We start from the raw sequence: 18,950 nt of genomic DNA, 5'->3' as shown, positions 1-18,950 counted from the left end.
GGGACTGGGGATAGATCACAGTGCCGTATACGCGCAGCACAAAAGATACAGCGGACCGGACGAAAATAGCGAGATCAACCATCCACGTATTAGTTCGATGACAGGATAGTCCAGCAAAGAGGAGAAGACGAGAGCAAAGGAGGGGAAACAACGACAACGCGGGTGGTCTCGTCTTGTCTCGTCCCCACTTTCATGTCTTACAGTTACAGGTGTCCATCCATCCAGTCATCAACGGCAGCAAATAACCAATTCGCATATACGGGTTTCCCTCGTAAGCTCACTTTTCGGGCACCGATGCAGAGCCCATGACTGGCTCCTGGGCAAAAAAAAAAAAACGACCAGGTAAGTAGTGGTACTAGGTACTGTAGTTGGAGAGAGGGTCAGCCGAACCATGGACGGATTTGCACGCGTGCAGATAGGTGTGGATATCGCTTCGCTGATGGACCATGGGTCTTCGCGCCGTGGAGCTAACGGCACGTCGGACGGGCCGGGTGCGGCGCGCGGATTGCCAGCCCATAACATGCATGCAGTGAGTGAATGAGTCTGAGGATTGATTGATTGATTGATGAAAGGGGCCTTGTCCCCATGCCCCCTCATCTCTTGTGTCGATTACATTGACACGAAGACGCCCGTTATTGGGGGATTGGAACTGGCGGTAAAGAAAACCGGGGGCTTCAGTGGATGGAGTGAATATCCTAGTGCTGCATGGGGGGGTTAAGTGGGAGGAGAAATGGCCTCGGTAGCAGGGTTACAGAAATACTCATTTGGGAGAGAAAAATAAAAAAATACAGAGAGCAAAACAAGCGAGTGCACATCCTATGGACCATCATGAGTACGAGAAGTGAGCCCATTATGGTGTACAGACGTGATCCATCGTGGTGTCTCTAGCGTTCCCCTCCTTGGTGGCTGGATTTGATGTTGTTACAATTCACACTTCTGTTGAAACGCGAAGACGACATGAATTTCATTGCAAAGTATAAAACCTCCCAGAAAGAGACATGAGATAGAAAGTATAAACACCACCATGATGTTTAAACTATGACGAGGAACAAAACAAAATAAACCTACGCTGTCAAAGACACAACATTGGCATTGTTGTCGACACGGCTCAATACGATCGAGTAATAGTATCCCTGGCTCTAACCGTCAGACTCCGACTCCGAGCTGATATCTGGGCCCACTGTGTCAGGCATGACGACGCTGTTGAGATACGTGACCTGTTTCCATCATGGAACCCCCCGTTAGCCAGGAAAAAAAGAAAAAGAAAAAGACAATAAAATCAAAAAGAAAATAAATAATCGTTTTTTTTTTGTCCCCGACACCCTTGCCACCCCTTTCGAGGTGAGCGACATCGGTGGGTATCCTGGCACCCAAAGGCACACCGCTGAATTGGATCACAGAGGATGAGGATGGGGGGCTCAAACAGGGATGGGACCAGAGTTTGTCACTGATACGGCGGGGACTAAGATCCAATAGACGCAGACGCGGACAAGCGGAGAAGGGAACCAGGCAACGGCTGGGCACCAAGAGGGGAGGGGATTGTTGGCTTACAAAGGGCTCCATTATACCAATGAGCGCTGCAATCCTATCCTGTGCTCCGGTACTCTGTAAATCTTCATCGGATAGGGGCTTCCCGATGGTGAAACCGCGCAGACGGAGCAGTTGGATGTTCTCATTATCCAAATCATAACCCTGGAGAGGAAAGGAGAGAGACATTGTTAGTGCTGTCATTGGACGAAAAGCCAGGACCCGCCGGGAAAGACAGAGGCTGAACCATGGAAACAAATGCGACGGTGTCGAAAATTCTTCGTGACCAACGCCGACAGTGGGACAGTATAGGGAGACTAGTGGTAATCCCGCTCTCGACCCAAAAGTAGAAGAGTTTTGGATCAGATGGGGAAGTCCCAGGGGGTGGCCAAACAATATGCCGGAACGCAGTCCTTAGTATTATTAGGCCCTGGAGCGAGGGGGAGGGAATCTTCTTCAGCAACCGGGTGGAAATGGGCGGGAGTGGTGGTTGGGACCATAGGCACCAACTGGCAAGGAAAGGCGGGAAAAAAAGGGTGTGGCCCAGACACGGGTAAGCTCGAGTCGGTGCTATCCGTGCGCGGCTGCTGCGCTTGTCCCATCAACAACAGTGCGGCGATCAACTCTGCTTTCCCACCCCATGACGCTGTGCATGTCCTCTTCGTGATGCTCGTGAAGACCTTAGACTTTCGAAGTCTAGCGAAAATGGGGTTCGGCATAAATTGATGCCTTTGGGGAGAAAGGGAGGTGCAAACGCCGAGGAGGTTGACTTCGCAGACACAAGAGCCTCAATGGAGCCGATTCACCCAAAAAAGTGGACCAGACAGTCTCTGGCACTATCTTCTGGCATATTTTGGCCAATTCGGCCATGAATCTGGAACGTTGCTCTCCTGGATTGATGAAACCCCTGGCAGAACCCGCCTGGGTGCAGTGCTAATGGACAGGACGTGTCGCCCAGCCGTTGAAACGCGACCGAAAGCCCGTCAGGGTACCCCATCGATCCACAAGGGTAACCTCGCAGTGAAGAAAATCGTTCTGAAATAGATGGTTGCAGAGAATTGAGGTGATGGCATGGACGGATGGCGATGACGTTGGGGGAGGTACAAGAAACCAACACTAGACGAAAGGAAATACTCAACGCACCTTGGGTTTGGTCTTGAGCGCGCCTTCCTTGTTCTGGTCACAAAAAGCGTCCACCACTTGGTCCTCATTATCAGGGACCCCCTTGAAGAATTCCCGTCGAAGACCTTCCTGCCTGAGGATAGACTTTAGGCGGTGCGAATTTGCGTTGACATCATCTCGCAGGAGTGCAAGCTTATCAGCTTCGGGATGCCAGAGTCCAGATCCTAAGCCCGACGTGGATTAGAAATGAGGATCAGTTGTTGGGATAAATGTGGATTGTTTCCTCAGCCAGTGCCCACGTCAAATGGCTGGGCCGTCCCAGTCGGACCGACCTGGGAGCAAGAGGGAGCACAGGATGATAGGTTCTGTCCTCGATCCTATTTGTCCGCTCGGAAATGGTGGTCACCAACACCAAACAGGGAGGATAGGCAGGTGGGTGCAGGGATGGCTGCAGTTGCGAAAAATGATGAGGACGGGTCTACTGGAACTCACCGACAAAACAGGACCCAGGCTGGCAGTGGACGTAATAAGCAGCATAAGGGCCCTTTTTCCCTGTACGCGACCTGATTGCGCGCTTAGCTAACTTGCATTTTCTGTGTCTAGTGTCGATTTCTACTCACCAGGCTGCTGAAAAGTGTGTCTATGCGCAATCGAAGATCAGCGAGCTAGTTTGATAAACCCCCGCAGTCCCCGGTCCCGGACCATTACAATGTGGAAAAGAGAGAAGGGGCGTCTCGTTGTGGTACATACCTTGTACGGGGTGGGATTTTTGCTGAATCTTATGTCGCGGTGTATGCGAAACACCTGTTGTGGGCCTCGTGCGTTAATGCAGGGGTACGGTACCCTGGCCCTACAGGAGGATGGAACTCACGAGATCTTTGGCAGGGAGCGGCGGGATTGTGCCGTCCACTTCCTCGATCTTGTCAGTGAAACTTAAAACAAAGTCCTCCCAATCTTTCTTGGCGGTTCGGAAATCCGGGTCGTGTGCTACCAGCCAGACCTCCAAGTTAGCCATGGAGTGTCATCCAGGGAGCCTGCTATTTTTGCGGCACCTACCCTTGAGCCAGGCCCTTTCGTTGTTTTTGGCTAGGTCCTGCAGAAACCGAAACGTGTTGGGGTGCAAGGTCGTCTCCTGGTAGGGGATAGACCCTGGAGATCGCGCTCGTGGTTTCTGGATGAAGACCTCGTTCCCAGGTCCTAGGCCTGTGGTGACGCCCTCTCTCCACAACTCCTTGTCGCTGACAGTATCTTTTCTATCAGCGACTCTACCTCTTCCTTGCGATTTTCTCTGCGATCCCCCTTGCGATCCCCGCTTGACTCTTTTGGATGCCGGCCTTGTGGCTGCCTCGTCATCTGTCGACTCCTGTTCTGACGCCTCGTCGGAAGGTGTGGAGAACTCGGGTTCCTCAGTGGCAGAAAGCGAACCATCCGAGTCTGATGATTTGGACGAGATGTCCGTCTTGCTCTGGAAATACCTGCTTTTCTTGGTGGTGGACCGGACAGGCTCGTCATCCGGGGAGTCGGGGTCAGCCTGCGCCTTGGGCCTGGACTGAGAAGCAGCGGCGAGTCTGCCAGACGCGCGCCTTTTTGGGGTCGGCAGTGGTGCCGCCGACGCGGGAACGGGCCGAGACGATCGACGAGGCATGGGTTAGCAGAATAAATATTAAATATTTCGATATTTCCCGGCGTAATTCGAAAAGGAAGCAGTGTCTGTCATATAACCAGACAGATTTGTTTGATAGAATAGAAAAAGAGACGGGGAAATAAACGATCGTTTTTTTCTGTCTCTTGTTTTTTTTTTCATGAATTGAAAATAAAACCGATGGGCGTGCGGTCTTTGGCGATGACGACAAGGTTCTTTACTAGTAGTCGGTCGTCCCCTCAAAATGTACTGTCGGGGGCCTGTGCAAGCAAAGACGGCCCCCCCTTTAGTTACCCGGAGCTACGGGAGTTCGTGTATGTATTATTGATTCGACGGTGTGTATTGATACTTTTTTTGCTGCTTTTCTTTCTTTATATTTCATGTATTTAATGCATTGCTCTAAATATGACATGTTACATATCATTATTACTATTTTTTGGTATCAACTACCACTACATAATGATTATTATCATCATTATTCCGACTAAAATGACTATTGTTGGAAAAGTGAACTGGCGCTGTTTCCGCAGAGACTAAAGCTGTTAGTGTTGTTGCGGATTCTTTTTTTCTTTTTCTTGTTCTTTTCATGGATTCCTCGTTTTGTTTCCTGTATTGGTTTTTTCCAGTGGTATTTCGTAATTAATACCCGAGGCGGTATTTTTGAATTACAGTATAACCAGAGAAACAGAACAGAACAGAGAACAGAATTGAGAAAATCATAAGGTAGTAACAGACAGGGACAGAAATCATAGGTAAGAAGAGTATCCTAACCTACGGAAGCCTCAATTCTAACTTTTGTCAGTTTGCTGGTTCGCTCTATCAGTGTCTCACCCAAGAACAAAAGAGCTTGTTCGATTTGAATTTTGAATCTGTGGTTCACTCGTATCCGGCCCAATAACCTGGACACATTCTCACTGCGCCTCTTTGCGCCTCTCTCTGGGCACAAAACGACCCAGATCCAAACCAAAAAAGGACAAAAGTCATATCCAAATACGACTGACTAAATAGTAGACGAAAATTCTAAAGAAAGAAAGACCGAAAGAAGGAAATCAAGCAAGAAAATCAAGCAAGAACCAAAACCATGAGCGGGGTCCAACCAGCCAACGCCGACGCCCCCGTCCCCTCGATCTTCGAATCCCGCAAACGCAAGATCCTAGCGGACCTCTCCGTCCCAGACGCAGAGTACACGGATCTGTCGCCTAAGGGGTCCGTGGATGTTGCGATTCGCGATCTCATCCGTGAGATTAATGACGTCCCGGGTCTGGTCACGACGAGTAGTTGCGCTGGGCGGATTAGCGTTTTCCTTGAGGGGAGGAAGAAGGTGAAGCAGACGCAACAGCAACAGAAACAGCTCCAGACGCAAGAGGAGGGAGAGGGAGGAGGACAGGCGCGTCAGTTTGTCCCGTCTGGGGGGAAGGGTGCGGGGAGGTGGCTGTTTGTTTCTCATGATCCTTTGTTGGAGGGTGAGGAGTCCGAGGGACGGTGGCGGGGAGAGGCTGGTTCCTTTTCTTCGTTGCATGAGTTGTTTGGGATGGTGAAGGGGGATGGTCGACCTCCCAAGGTTGGTGGAGATGGGAGTGGAAAAGGTGGGAGAGCTCCACGGCTGGTGCGCTTCCATTATGATCCTATGGTATTTCTTCTTGTTCTCTTTATAAAACCTCAATTGAGCCAAACTAACCATCCAAACAGATCCTTCACATCATGACAGCTACGCTCAATCACGCCAACCCCGTCTTATCGGCTGCTTCAAGCGCCGGATTCCGCGAAAGCGGACTGCAGAGTCTACGCTGTCTTGAGGGCGAGGACGGTCCTAGTCCTATTGTCGCTGTTCGCTCCGCCGGCCTGTCTCTCGAGTCGGTGATTGGGTACTGCGAGGACGACGGTGATGATGGTGATGACGACAGTCAACCTGTTGTGCGAAGCTTGGTCACAGAAGAGTACCTTGAGATGTTGATCGCTATATCGAATGAGCGATTCGCTGTCAACGGTGAGCGGAAAGAGCGATTTCGGGCGTCGCTGTCGAAAGCCTACTCCGTGTCGGGTTCTTGCGGTGCCAAGTCGAAGGGGAAGGCGAAGCCTCCTGGGTGGGAAGATCCTGAGGCCCGGAGGAAGAGGATGAGGGAGGAGGGGTTGATGAGGAAGAAGAAGTTACTTGAGAGTCAGGGTGAAGCTGAACGAACGTCTCGAGATGTTGAGGACGATTCGATTGACAGCTGACGATGTTTAGGATAATAAATGAAAAGTCGTTTGATTGTATTCATATGGGTCTGGTCTCAACGATAAAAACCAACGAAGCTCAATAAACAAATTGGGGAGGGTAAACGAAAGCAGGATCGAATGGTCAGATCCATTGTCCTCTCCTGTCTTTCTTGGGCTGCTCAACGAAAAACACTGTTCAACGAAAAGGACATAGGGGCATGATACCACATCAGATAAACCTAGCTTTTTGCAAGCCGAATTCCAGTCAACGTTCAAGCCAAATTTCACAAACCATGGTGCTTATCATTCCTTCACGAGAGACCTGAAAATACAGTAGTCCAGTTGTACCAAGACCTGAAAAGCAACGGGCATATGGCATAGGGTGGTGATAAGGGTGGGAATAGAAAAAAAAAAAAACTGGGAATGGAAAAAAATGGGATGGGCATAATACCCGAAACGGGTATGAACAACTAGAGCAACAATTGCAAGACCAAACGAAATCAAAAGAAAGCCAAGCCCAAAATCAATCAGTATTCGTCATTCAAAGGGGTCTCGGACGACAGGATACAAGCAGGAGTGGACCGAGTAATGCGATGACCAGGAGGTCCCCCCGTAATGCTGGTAGCAGGTAGAAGCAGCTTATGATTCCAGGTTGTGTCCGTAGCATGGCGAACATGGGAACTACCAACAGCCAGCATGTCGGCCCCGCGGCGCGAAGCCATAGCAGACGATTCGGGATTCGAGGCTGGGAAAAACTGCATGTGGGCGCTGACGCCTCTGCCCTGGGTGTTACTTCTCGCAGACGGGGGTCCAATGGCGAGATTCTGGAAACGCGGGACGGGCGTTTTGTCTCGGTCGTTCAACAAGCCGCTCACTATGAGGTTGCAAAGGAGGTCCATCTCGTGCCTCGATGCGTCTTCCCATGTGGTCTCCTTGGCTACGGCTTCGGGCCACTCGAACCACACGCGTCCGTAGGGAGAATCGAGGTGGTAGTTATGCATGGGGAATGTATTGACCAGACCCATGATTTCGAGGCCGTCTGTGGTGCCCTGGGATATCAATTTGGCGTAGTACTAACCATTAAAATGACGTGTCAGAAATTTGGACTGAATGGAACGAGGTCATGGGGGAGAAAGGGGACACGAGAGTACATACCATGAGGCAGTTTTCGTCCTTGGTAGGCTTTTTAGCCAAGGTGTCGAAAGGAAACCATCTAGATATATCAGGGAATTTGACAGAGTCTCCTATGTCCTGTGCATTGATGCAAAGCGTGTATTTCTGGCGATCGTTGAAAGCCGGGCAGTTAAGCCCAGCGAACAAAAGATCACGGATCAATCTTTCGTCAAGTCCCATGGTGTTTATCCTTTTGATGCGGGATACAAGAGAGACCATATGGCGATTGGTCAAAGTAAACAACTCGTTGCGCTCATGTACGCTGTACAGCCTGGTCGCATACCACGGGAACTATGCGAGATGAGCAATGCTAACATAGATAGAGAGAAAGATGAACGGCTGATGGAGGGGGCATACCTTGTAGAGAGTGCTAATCGTTGATTCGTAAGTCCGTTGGGGACATTTGGCTCCAAAAGGTGACTAAATAATTCAATCAATACCAGATCTTGTGAGAGAGGATAAGGGGAGAGTGAGAGATACTTACACGATGAGGAATCTCCGCATGGCGAATGGCCCCAACAATCTCCTCACTGGTGAAGAAGCCACAGAACCCAGTAGAGAATCTGTCCATGTTACGCAGCTCGGTTGGGATGCCATCATTCCAGATAATGCACTTTGCACGAGGAAACAGATCACGCAAAAGAGCATCTTGGGAGCTCACTTCCACCGCAACATGGCGACTTCCCATACGAGGAGCACGGCCAGTTTCATAGATACTATTGATGCGAGTGACAGTCTCATGAGCATTCTCTCTAGTCTGGACCTCGACATAACAATCCATCGTCTTTGCAGTGGATCTTTCCATGATGATGTGAACCGCGCAGCCCTGGTTGGGTGCAATGAGCTGGGCACCGCGGCCGACAAACTGCATGATTTCCCATTTGGTGACCGAGTATGGTATCTGCTTATATGTCATCAAATGCTCCTTACAGGATGGGATGGTTACCACGCTCGCTACTAACGTTTGAGATCTTGATCACGCCAAAATTGGGAGGCTCCCTCAGCTGCACGAGACTGCCGATTGGCAGCTCGCTTGCCAAAGCGTACTCATCGATGTCCTCAACACGTTTGTGCCAGAACGGTGGACCTCCACCATGACTGACTTCGTTCGCATGGAATGGCTGGTTCAGAGGAAGGCTAACAGCACGGCGAGAAACAGGGGAAGCATTGCCAAACTCGGGCTGATAGGCGGGGTTATGAGCCACAGATGCTGGGGCAGGTAACTGCAACATCTGACCTCTGTTTGCAGGACCGTTCAGGGTCGATGTTGGGGTTCGGGTAGGCCAAGATGAAGTCTCCATGAATCCGGCTGGACCGAGGCTGCCATTACCAGTAGGGAGAGGCTGTCTGGTCGGAGTCACTGGGGCATCATCAAGGCTCTGGGAAGTGCGAGGGCCAGGAAGACAAGGGTACTCTGAGTTATTGGAGTACGGAGTGGCGTATCCCTGAAAAGGATCACCTGTCTGTCTGTGATCCATCTAGTAGATCCTGGTGTAGCAGATGTCCACACTAATGATTTCTAGCTATGGTACGAGACGACAGAATATGGGGGAGGGGGGCGGGGGATAAGAAGACGAGTGAGGTGGGAGAAGACGTAGAAGCGTAGTAGAGAGGGGGTAGTGAAGGAGGGAGAGTAGTAAAGGAGGAAGATTGGGAGAGGGAGAGTGGGAGAGGGAGAGTAGAAGAGGGTATTGAGTCAAGAATGGTTTTAAAAAGTGGGCTCAAGACCATATATCAAGAACTTCAGCTACAAATCCAGTGTCGAGGTGCTGGAGCATTCACTAGTTTCATGTTTGACGTTTCCAGGACAAGAGGTGACAGAAAGGATTCATGAACTAAGAAATTACCGAGCTGGCACTGAATATCCTCATTCAAACGTTCCGCAAAGTGAGTTGGCCGGGCAGCTTTTTAGAGAATGAACGCCCATACTGGGAAGATTAGTATGTGGATTGCTTGCTCGGCGACGAAATAGTTCGTGGATATCATGCGATCCCACTTCTGGCACATTGTGCGTGAGAGAGCATGGATCATATCACTAGTACCATTGATAGTATCATTGGTAGATTGGGAACTTTGAAACTGTGAGAGTGAGAGTATCATGCTTGGAATCATTTGTGAAGAGTCCGGTTTACCTTTAATGTCATGACAAATAAAAATCGGTCACCAACCCTAGGTAGTTATTAGATTACTATGAAACACTACAAGCTGTCATCAGCCCTTCACGCCATAGCTGGTGTGGTAATGTGCCAGACAATGCAAACCCGCGCGATTGGCTTTGATATAGCGGGTCAATGCGATTCACGCCCCGTATAAAGAATGGCGGGCCAGTATCAATGTGCACGCAGTGTGAAAGTGATCAGATTGTATCTCTTACACTATTACTGCCTGCCTGGACGGACAGCATGCTGAATTCAGATCCAGATGCCGGGCGGCAAGTATAAAATAGGAGCATGCTGCAAGCTTAAGTTTCGAATAATATTGTAGATCTAGGTAAGGGAATAAAGCATCGAGCACCAATGCCACCCCCGGCACCAGCCTAGATCGTCCGTGCAATAGCTGCTGGGCAATAATCTGATGGTAGGAAGAGGAGCGCTGTAACGGCATTTAATCAAACTGTGGACACTATTAGCTTCCGATCTATACAACCAACAGGGGGGTAGATAATCACCGGTGTCAAGAACGATTCGGCAACGAACCGAGCACGAGCATTCAACTGCAAAACGTTATTATTCCAGACTTCCCCACGGTGGTAGCAGAGCAAAACATACGAAGAGCTTCATTTCCGAGATCTCCTTATCGACCTCTTCCATGAACTGAATAATGAAGTCCACCAACTTGTGTTTCAACATGGCCTCCGTGTGGAAGTTCGTGATCAGGAACGAGATGTCGTAACCCTATTTCCCGATTAGCATCCCCCAGCCCCAAGCACGGTATTGGACCAGAGTCTCGAACCTTTACTGGCTTCCTCCGCAGGATAAAGAATGACTCGGCACGCTGTGTCAAGAACCGGGTAAACTTGTGGACCAAGATATGCTCAATTTCATCCGCCTGCTTTATCCTGATGCTGACACGGACACTGTTCACGCTAGGTTCAATGAACACCTTTTCGTTCTCATTGCGCGAAATCGTAAGGGGGTTGAGGAGGAGTTCGGGGGAGCTCTGGGCTTCGATCTCGGGGACGTTATGTCTCTCGGCCGTTTGAGACGCAAAGTTGGACACCGCAAGTGCAGCAGTCAGCGAGGACCGAACGCACTGGAGGTACGGGCGAAGTGATTGAGACTATCTTGTTAGCTTCGTCCGCTTCCCAAAGAGGGTTCCAGCCCAATCAGCTCACCATAATGAGGGTGACGTATGCTGCGGTATCTCAAATTGCTGATGATGGCGCTCTGTCAAGACACCCTTTTGCGCGGACAATTCCAGAGTAATACCGGGATCAAAACCAACAATCCTCAGATTAACTCCGCCAAACCAGTGGTCTTTGTATGGAATGCGACGCTGAATTGAAGGTTGGAGACGGGGGTGGAGGAGGGCGGTTTCCCATCAGGAGTCCCGCTAAGCGGCGGTCCCATGTTTGTTGTGTTTGCAGTATTTGCCCCACGCCCCGATCGCTCACTGACGTTGCTTGAATTGATGCCTCAACCACTCTTTGCAGCACCTTCGTTCAGAATCAATCCCTTTTGAAGACAACCTAGAGACCGAGATTGAGCCACATTAAATATGGCTTCTATACCGAGTATGTACACGATCTAGTGATGAAATGCATGTTCTATCTCGTCCATCTGTTGCTGACGGTCGAACCCAGTCATTGTGAAGCATCAGGGTAAACGCCATGAGGTCGATCTGGACCCCTCGTCGAACGGCGAAACGTTGAAATATCAGCTTTATTCCTTAACTGGTGTCGAGCCCGATCGACAGAAGATCTTGGTAAAAGGAGGACTGAAGGATGACACGCCATTGTCTTCCCTGAAGGCCAAGCCGGGCCAAACGTTCATGATGATGGGCACACCATCCGGCGGTGAAGGTTCTGCAGATCTAGGCAGACCCAAGGAGGTAGTCAAGTTTTTGGAGGATATGACGGAAGCGGAGGCCGCACGAGCGGAGGGCGCTACTCCTGCCGGTCTGCAGAATCTCGGGAATACCTGCTACCTCAACTCAACGCTCCAGACGTTGAAGGGTGTTCCGGAGCTCCAGGAGGCGCTTCAGTTGTACAAGCCATCTGCGGGTGGCGCTGGGGGGTCGAGCCTTTCGGATCTGAGCAGCTTTGGTTTGGGTGGTCTCGGCTCCTCGATGGATCTTACGGCGTCTCTACGGGATCTCTTCAAGCAAATGTCGGAAACTCAGGAAGGGTTTCCGCCACTCATGTTCCTCAATGCTTTGAGAAACGCCTTTCCCCAGTTTGCTCAGAGAGATCGAAACGGCCATGGCTATGCTCAGCAGGACGCCGAGGAGGCCTGGTCCCAGATTGTCTCCCAACTACGGAACAAGCTGACGATCAAGGAGGGCGAGGGTGAATCAGCTACCGAGGTGTCTTTCGTGGACAAGTACCTTGGGGGGCGATTTGAATCCATCACCGAATGTGACGAGTCTAGTGCCAGGGAGGCTGGGGAAGAACCCTCGCGCAGCTCGGATGTCTTCTACAAGCTTGACTGCCACATTGGCAAAGAAACCAACCATTTGCACGACGGTATCAAGGCGGGATTAGAAGAAAAGATTGAGAAACATTCGCCTACTCTTGGCCGCGACGCGGTGTACACGAAACGCTCCAGCATCGCTCGTCTGCCCCGGTACCTGGCTGTGCATTTTGTGCGCTTCTTCTGGAAGCGTGAGACTCAGAAGAAGGCCAAGATCATGCGCAAAGTGACGTTTCCTCATGAATTAGATGCGGTTGATTTCTGCACCGACGAGCTGAAAACTCAACTGATCCCCATCCGAGACAAGGTGCGCGAGATCCGAAAGGACGAGCTCGACATTGAACGCAGCAAGAAACGTCAGAAGATTGCTCGTAAGCGTGAGGAAGATCAGAAGGCCGCGGGTGACTTGGGGTCTAGCATGGAGCCGATGCAAAAGAAGAAGGCCACCGAAGAGAACAAGGAGACTGACAAGGCGGCCGACAAGACGACCGACAAGACGACTGATAAGGCGACCGACAATGATGCGACAATGACCGATGCTTTCAAGACCGATGCCGATTACGAAGCAGAAAAAGCCGCCTCTATTGAGACGGCCCGACAGGAGCTGTCTCAGCTACTCGACCAACACGGTGCCCCGGATGCTGGTACCAACAAGTCCGGCCTCTACGAGCTCCGGGGTCTAATTACCCATCAAGGCGCCAGTGCTGACAGCGGTCACTATACCGCGTACGTCAAGAAGCAAGATGGCGATAAGACCAGCGAAACCGGAACTTGGTGGTGGTTCAATGACGAGAAGGTGACCGAGGTGGAGGGAGAAAAGATCGAGACTCTCTCCGGCGGTGGTACGCTCTCTTTCCCATAGTCTTTATTCTTTCCAGATGACCATTCTCTAACGATATATCTCTCCAGGCGAGTCGCACTCCGCCCTCATCCTTCTCTACCGCGCCATCGACCTGCCGACTGCGAATTAGATAGATAGATGGTATCCCATTAGTCCACGTGGTAAACAAAAGCCTAATGTCACAGACCCATGATCAGATGTTCCAATTGGTTTCCTCCGAGGTATTCCCATGCATTGCTGCCTTGTCCTACTATTGCTCTCCGTTGTATGATCTCCGTAGATGGATAACCTCCCGTCCTTGTGACTGTGGCATGACGCCGTCGGTGCTTAGTCACCTATCTAGTTCCAGTGAGATCATTCATGACAGCTCATTAGTCATCATATACAATGGATTGTGTCGGCATAAAGAATGGCCTTCGGCCGGACTGGAATGTACGCGGGTGGAGAGAACTTCCCGTCCCGTCCAAATACCCCGATGGCCTCAGGCCCAACTCCCTTGCCTCCGCTTTATTTTCTTTACGAGGGAAAAACCGAATTATTTCGCCGCGTCGTCCATTACCATTTTCATTTCCACTTACTGTTCCTTATCATAACCTCACTAACTCCTCCGGTATTGACTGGACTGATTTCTTTCCCCCATTACACTCCTCCCGTCCCCGCAGAGGTCGCATCTCCTTTTCCTCTGTCGCGTCAACTGGTTCGTGTGGCGTCTGTTTCCTTTTTTTTGAGGGGATCCTTGTCCTAAGACGTCTTGCCCCCCGGTTTTTCTCTTCTTTCTTTTGATTTATTCTATTTTATTTTATTTCTTCTTTAATTTTCTTACTCTCTTTTCTACCATTTTTTTTACGGGATAGGTTCACTTCCATCATCTGTAGCCATGGGTATTCCGTGAGTTTCTCCATGCGCTGGACGTGTCGGCTATCGGCGCTTTACGCGCTCGCGATGTGGCCATGGCGCTCGCAAACGGGCTTGCTTACTGACAGCTGGGTAGGATGTTCCGCGAGTCTACCTCCGCCGAGGTCCCCAAGAGCAACCCTATCAAAGACCCCTGCGCCGCCGCACGCTCGACCATCCGTCGCCAGGGCGCAATTCACCGCCAGGCGCGTCCGGGTTCCGCCCTACGAAGCGCAACTCTCCGGCCTCCTTTCCCTCGCCCGCTAGCAGATGAGATCGAGCGGGAAGCGAGTGGGTTACAGCGTCCAGTTCGCTCTCCATTCCCCGACTCTAGCAACGGCGAGGATCTCTTTGATCTGGCGAATGGTTTTGCGGATTCGAGCAGCCAGTCGACCGGTCAGCGGTTGCTTAACGAGGTGCTCCGCCATAGCCGCCCGACCCAGCGGCTGAGGTTGCCACGCATTCGTCCGCTTCTTCGTGACGAAGTCGCTAGTGGACAGCCCGATCTTCAATCGCCCAATTTCACGCCGCGCTTCGCACCCGCGGTTGCGTATCATCGAACGGAATCTCCGCGCCCGCAGTCGCATCCACCTCCGCACCCGCACCCGCACCCTGAGGTCCTTCGTCTATCTCCGTTTCCTCGACCGGGAGGCGATGTCTCTGTCGGGTCGACAGTGCCCTTGCTACGACGAGTCGGTCAACGATCCATCAACGAACCGAACGGCGCCAACCGCGACCCGGCCATCGACGGCCTTGGGGATCGTCAACGAAGTGTTAGCCCAGATGATGACCATGCCAACAACGCGTGGGAGACCCTACTGACGACGATCACCCCGGACGCCAACCTTCCCAGCGCCGACTCCTCCTTCACCTCCGCTTCTGCATCGGGAACCAACACATCGACCAACGGGACCTCCAGGAGCTCTGCCACGTCCTTTGGAAACCTCCCCAGCTCTCTGGACCCCAGCGCCGCAACAGTGCATATGGTGCTGGACCCTTATCCGGAAATGCCCAACCCCTGCGATTACAGCTCCACTGATTCCGACTCGGACTCGGAGTCCGGGTTCGACTTGACCCACCAGTCTCTCTACCGGCGCTACCGTCGCATGCGCCGCATGGACTCGATGCGACGCGCTCAGAATCTCAACTCGGCAATGAACATCCCACCCCCTCCTCCAACCTTCTCTTTCGCATTCTCCGATTCATCCACCGACCCAGATCTGCAGCAGATGCATGCGATCCTGGACCGTCTTGCTCGGCGGGAGGACATTCCCGAAAATTGGTGGGCGGCAGCTGGACTGTCGCGCATCATTGGCCATCGACTCGGCGCAGAAGCAAACAACGAGTCTTCCAATGGCTCGGACCGCCCTGAGCCGAGACGTTGAAATGCATGCCTTTCTCTTTCTTACATATTATTTTTTTTATTTTTATTTTCTATTTTCTTCCTTTCACAATGTTTTCTGTTTGCTTAGGAAGGTCTGCATCATCTCTAAAGGGCTCAGCGAGAATTTCATGTGGGGCGTTCATTGGCGTTTGTTACACGGGGAATGGTTGGCGAGACATATTATCAGTAAATAGCTAGCTATAGTTAGTCATATCTGGGGGTGATTTGATTTGCATTCATACATCAGATACCAAATTCGCAAGTCAGTTTGGCGGATACAACTCCATTTTTCCCATTCTTTTCTCGGCAGAAATGTTCATGATCTTTTCCATAGTAGTATACAGTAGTATGATGGTGTGTATGGCCGACCCCGGTATAGTAGACAGTAAATAATTGGTCCAGACTTCCAGAAGCCATCAACCGGAATTGGTGGAATGTATTCAACTAATGGGGGGTTGTCCCTGTGACGTCGACGCATGAAGCGTCCAGACCGCAGTACCCCACTCCGAGGGCGTGGGAAGCCCCGCCGATGGCGTTGATGTTTTATCATTGCCTACTCGGCGAAATATTTGAGCTCCCCAACCTATATTGAACATTCGATTTTTCTGAACTATCACCCCTATCGACGGACAAATATTTACGAGTGGTAACTTCGTCTAACTCGTGGCTAGTCATTCAAACAGTACGCGCACACTCGCCGACTTCGGTGCCCGCTGTTTCCACTACCCTGTCTTTTTTCAAGTCTTCGCGCTTGTTGACGACATTTGAGGGATTCGATCAACCATGGATCAGCAGGTCGACAGGCTAGTCGATAAGATCTGGGGTAAGCTCTCAACAATCATCATGCACCACTTCTCTCTCTCCGACGATCAACCATTTCAACTTAGATCGGTCGCCAGCCGACCCCGCAGCACATTCACCCACACACACACACACACAGAGAGAAAAAAGAGCAACACTAACCTCACTCCCAACAGGGAAATACCAATCCACACCCCCAAACGCGCGCCTCCTAATAGCCGTCAGCGGCATCCCAGGGTCCGGCAAAACCGGCCTCGCCACAACAATGGCAGCGCGCATCAACGCCCTCCACGCCGCAACCCACCCGCACAACAGCACACCTATCGCAGCCACAATCCCAATGGACGGATACCACCTCACACGGGCGCAGCTCGCGCAAATGCCCGACCCCGCCTACGCGGCCGCCCGGCGCGGTGCGGCCTTCACCTTCGACGGGGAGAAGTTCCTGAAGCTTGTGCGGGCGCTGCGGGAGCCTGTTACGGCGGAGACGAAGAGTGTGTACGCGCCGAGCTTTGACCATGCGGTGAAGGACCCTGTTGATGATGATATTGAGGTGCCGGCTTCGTGTCGGGTTGTGTTTTTCGAGGGGAACTATTTGAGTTTGGATCGCGATCCGTGGAATCGGGCGGCGGGGTTGATGGATGAGCTTTGGTTTGTGGATGTGGATTTTGAGGTTGCTAGGGAGAGGCTGGTGAGGAGGCATGTGCTTGCGGGCATTGCGGAGGATGAGAGGGCTGCGGAGAAGAGGGTGAGGGAGAATGATCTTGTTAATGGGAGGGAGATTGTGGATTGTAGGTTGGGGGTGCAGGAGGTGATTAATAGTACGTTTGATGCTGGTTGGGGGAGTTGAGATTCTTTATAGGGGGATGGATTGGACTGGATTAATGGATTATGGGGGGGGAGTTGCTTCATGCTTGTTGAGTTTATGGGTTAGTTTTTGGGAAGCGTTCTACATATTCGTGGTATCTTGAGCGCATGAGTATGAGCGTTATTGTCGCATGCCTGGGAGAATCCTGAGTGTGGACTGTAAATAGATGGATTGGGCTGTTAGAGTAATTTTATAAACGGATCGCACTAATCAAGGCTCTATCCATAGCCTGTAATACCAAATACGCATCATGCACATTCCAAACCCAAGGGATCTTTATCCACGATCCTGAATCTCTCCTTGAATTCCATAGATTCATCTAGAACGATCTCTCTTCCCTAGCAATCTATAGACCCAGGCCTGGCTACAAAACCAGATGCCAGTTTGATACCGGTATTTACCCACTGATATACCAGACTAACCCGTCCAGACCACTAATTTACGGGGTTCACCTCGTGTGGTCAATACTAAGAAAACACCGGGGGCAAAAACGCCCTGGGCGGATCGGCAGGGCCGTTACTCTTTCAGGGGGTGAGACAACTTAAACCATCTCAAAGAAGTCAAGCCTGCTTAGGCCCAAGGCAGTCTCTCCCTCACTTCCCTCCTGCGTCTTCGCTTTTCAATCCTCGTCCTTCACTCTTTTGCTCTCTTTTTCTGCGTCCATACTACACAGTCCTTCCTTTGTTCCAGTCATTCTTTTTACAACTACAACTACCATATACACTCTTTATCACCATTCGGTACTTGTGATTTCTTCGCGCTTACGATTCCCCCCTATTCCGTCGCTCGCGATAACAATTCCCCCCTAACATCCCCGGAATCTACTCTGTCGCGAATACTCCGTCCCGACGTCACCATGTTTTTCGCCAAGTCCGCTTTCCTGGTCTCGTTCCTGGCCCTCAGCAATGTTGTTGTTGCGGCCGGCCCGTCCGCCTGTCTTCTATCGGCTGTGGGGTATGTACAATCCGAACCGTGAGGATCGCGGGAGAGAAAGACGGATCATTGGGCTGACAATTCCCACCCAGTCAGCAGGAGAACCCGGCCGACATGAAGGCCATGTGTGTCACCAACACCAAGCGCGTGCAGAAGGAGATCGCCGATTCCTGCGGAAAGGACAAGGACGACGCTCTGAAGGAATACGCCGAGACCTGCGCCGACAACGACCACAAAGTTGGTAAGTTGCCAACCCCTTCGTCCACCTCACCCCACGAAAAAAGATCCCGTCTAACTCAAGTAGAAATCGCCTCGAAATCCTCGGATAATTCCGCCTCCAAGACCGGTGGCTCCCACTCGAGCGACAGCTCTGCCTCCGCGACCGGCGGCTCCTCCAGCAACGATGATTCCTCCAGCAGCGATGACTCCTCCTCCTCCTCCTCCCCGTCCTCCGGTTCCAGCACCGGCTCGTCGGCGTCCGCCAGCGCTTCGCCTTCTGACTCGGTCTCGGCTGGTTCGTCCGACCGTCAGGTCTCTGCCGCTGCGTTTGCCGCCGTTGTCTTCCTGGGTTTTGCCGCTACTATGTAGGAGGTTGGAATGAGTTGAGCTTGTGTGATGCTGATCGACGTTTGGAGTGCCGTTGACTGATACCTTTCTTTTCTCTGCCTGTTCAAATACCTTTCCACATTTGACCATATATTGAACCAACTCATTGAACTCTGAGAGTGATACATACCGATTTGTTTGGGGGCGTTGAGGTTACTGAATAGAGGTTCGGATAGAGGTATAGACAATAGAAATGTAGACAATAGAGGTGTAGAACTAACCCCCAGTCTTGAGTTGCTTGACTCAGTCTCGCGACTGGTTAGCGTGTAGTCCGCTGGATGCGTGACTATGTAAGAGGTCTCAGCAGAGGACCTCGATGATTGCAGCTT

General features: G+C 51.3%; 9 protein-coding genes across 9 annotated transcripts; 5 read left to right on the top strand and 4 right to left on the bottom strand.

Moving 5' to 3' along the window:
- Positions 1-277: 277 nt before the first annotated feature.
- Positions 278-851, bottom strand: BDW47DRAFT_121175 (uncharacterized protein; the record flags this gene model as incomplete). The annotated part of the gene is made up of 3 exons (XM_024815589.1): positions 278-316; positions 473-701; positions 790-851. The coding sequence occupies 3 exons, from the start codon at positions 849-851 to the stop codon at positions 278-280; spliced, it is 330 nt and encodes a 109-aa protein (XP_024667520.1).
- Positions 852-1,139: 288 nt separating this feature from the next.
- On the bottom strand, positions 1,140-4,294 carry BDW47DRAFT_121174 (DUF2461 domain-containing protein; the record flags this gene model as incomplete). The annotated part of the gene is made up of 8 exons (XM_024815588.1): positions 1,140-1,217; positions 1,552-1,692; positions 2,671-2,873; positions 3,142-3,212; positions 3,270-3,289; positions 3,400-3,453; positions 3,521-3,636; positions 3,706-4,294. 8 exons carry the CDS (start codon positions 4,292-4,294, stop codon positions 1,140-1,142), a joined length of 1,272 nt encoding a protein of 423 aa, XP_024667519.1.
- A 794-nt stretch (positions 4,295-5,088) lies between these two features.
- Positions 5,089-6,593, top strand: BDW47DRAFT_113870 (tRNA wybutosine-synthesizing 3 family protein). The gene is made up of 2 exons (XM_024814523.1): positions 5,089-5,921; positions 5,981-6,593. Exons 1-2 carry the CDS (start codon positions 5,373-5,375, stop codon positions 6,506-6,508), a joined length of 1,077 nt encoding a protein of 358 aa, XP_024667518.1. The 5' UTR covers positions 5,089-5,372; the 3' UTR covers positions 6,509-6,593.
- A 424-nt stretch (positions 6,594-7,017) lies between these two features.
- Positions 7,018-8,534, bottom strand: BDW47DRAFT_121172 (uncharacterized protein; the record flags this gene model as incomplete). The annotated part of the gene is made up of 4 exons (XM_024815587.1): positions 7,018-7,563; positions 7,646-7,954; positions 8,021-8,083; positions 8,148-8,534. The coding sequence occupies 4 exons, from the start codon at positions 8,532-8,534 to the stop codon at positions 7,018-7,020; spliced, it is 1,305 nt and encodes a 434-aa protein (XP_024667517.1).
- Positions 8,535-10,021: 1,487 nt separating this feature from the next.
- BDW47DRAFT_92460 (actin-related protein 2/3 complex subunit 4 family protein) lies at positions 10,022-11,169 on the bottom strand. Its single transcript, XM_024820227.1, has 5 exons — positions 10,998-11,169; positions 10,616-10,942; positions 10,432-10,557; positions 10,332-10,376; positions 10,022-10,276 (listed from the first exon to the last, which is right to left on the bottom strand). Exons 1-5 carry the CDS (start codon positions 10,998-11,000, stop codon positions 10,268-10,270), a joined length of 510 nt encoding a protein of 169 aa, XP_024667516.1. The 5' UTR covers positions 11,001-11,169; the 3' UTR covers positions 10,022-10,267.
- A 126-nt stretch (positions 11,170-11,295) lies between these two features.
- Positions 11,296-13,452, top strand: BDW47DRAFT_113866 (ubiquitin-specific protease UBP6). Its single transcript, XM_024814522.1, has 3 exons — positions 11,296-11,396; positions 11,466-13,136; positions 13,204-13,452. Exons 1-3 carry the CDS (start codon positions 11,381-11,383, stop codon positions 13,263-13,265), a joined length of 1,749 nt encoding a protein of 582 aa, XP_024667515.1. The 5' UTR covers positions 11,296-11,380; the 3' UTR covers positions 13,266-13,452.
- Positions 13,453-13,615: 163 nt separating this feature from the next.
- Positions 13,616-15,699, top strand: BDW47DRAFT_113865 (uncharacterized protein). Its single transcript, XM_024814521.1, has 2 exons — positions 13,616-14,023; positions 14,127-15,699. The coding sequence occupies exons 1-2, from the start codon at positions 14,013-14,015 to the stop codon at positions 15,412-15,414; spliced, it is 1,299 nt and encodes a 432-aa protein (XP_024667514.1). The 5' UTR covers positions 13,616-14,012; the 3' UTR covers positions 15,415-15,699.
- A 228-nt stretch (positions 15,700-15,927) lies between these two features.
- On the top strand, positions 15,928-17,338 carry BDW47DRAFT_92444 (kinase-related protein). Its single transcript, XM_024820226.1, has 2 exons — positions 15,928-16,236; positions 16,391-17,338. Exons 1-2 carry the CDS (start codon positions 16,197-16,199, stop codon positions 17,062-17,064), a joined length of 714 nt encoding a protein of 237 aa, XP_024667513.1. The 5' UTR covers positions 15,928-16,196; the 3' UTR covers positions 17,065-17,338.
- Positions 17,339-17,938: 600 nt separating this feature from the next.
- On the top strand, positions 17,939-18,603 carry BDW47DRAFT_129882 (putative GPI anchored cell wall protein; the record flags this gene model as incomplete). The annotated part of the gene is made up of 3 exons (XM_024817036.1): positions 17,939-18,036; positions 18,108-18,256; positions 18,320-18,603. The coding sequence occupies 3 exons, from the start codon at positions 17,939-17,941 to the stop codon at positions 18,601-18,603; spliced, it is 531 nt and encodes a 176-aa protein (XP_024667512.1).
- Between the last annotated feature and the right edge of the window lie 347 nt (positions 18,604-18,950).

The sequence above is a fragment of the Aspergillus candidus genome (assembly GCF_002847045.1).
Source record: "Aspergillus candidus strain CBS 102.13 unplaced genomic scaffold BDW47scaffold_89, whole genome shotgun sequence".
Classification (NCBI taxonomy): Eukaryota; Fungi; Ascomycota; class Eurotiomycetes; order Eurotiales; family Aspergillaceae; genus Aspergillus; species Aspergillus candidus.
This window is presented reverse-complemented; position numbering and strand designations above follow the sequence as displayed.

Excerpts from the sequence above, each read along its gene's own strand:
- BDW47DRAFT_113870 (XM_024814523.1), top strand. The coding sequence starts at position 5,373 with ATGAGCGGGGTCCAACCAGCCAACGCCGACGCCCCCGTCCCCTCGATC. Across the intron at positions 5,922-5,980 it reads GCTTCCATTATGATCCTATG|ATCCTTCACATCATGACAGC; the intron begins GTATTTCTTCTT and ends CCATCCAAACAG.
- BDW47DRAFT_92460 (XM_024820227.1), bottom strand. Across the intron at positions 10,558-10,615 it reads TGCGGAGGAAGCCAGTAAAG|GGTTACGACATCTCGTTCCT; the intron begins GTTCGAGACTCT and ends ATCGGGAAATAG. Across the intron at positions 10,377-10,431 it reads TCTCGGAAATGAAGCTCTTC|TTGAATGCTCGTGCTCGGTT; the intron begins GTATGTTTTGCT and ends AACGTTTTGCAG.
- BDW47DRAFT_113866 (XM_024814522.1), top strand. Across the intron at positions 13,137-13,203 it reads CGAGACTCTCTCCGGCGGTG|GCGAGTCGCACTCCGCCCTC; the intron begins GTACGCTCTCTT and ends ATATCTCTCCAG.
- BDW47DRAFT_92444 (XM_024820226.1), top strand. The coding sequence starts at position 16,197 with ATGGATCAGCAGGTCGACAGGCTAGTCGATAAGATCTGGG. Across the intron at positions 16,237-16,390 it reads GCTAGTCGATAAGATCTGGG|GGAAATACCAATCCACACCC; the intron begins GTAAGCTCTCAA and ends CACTCCCAACAG.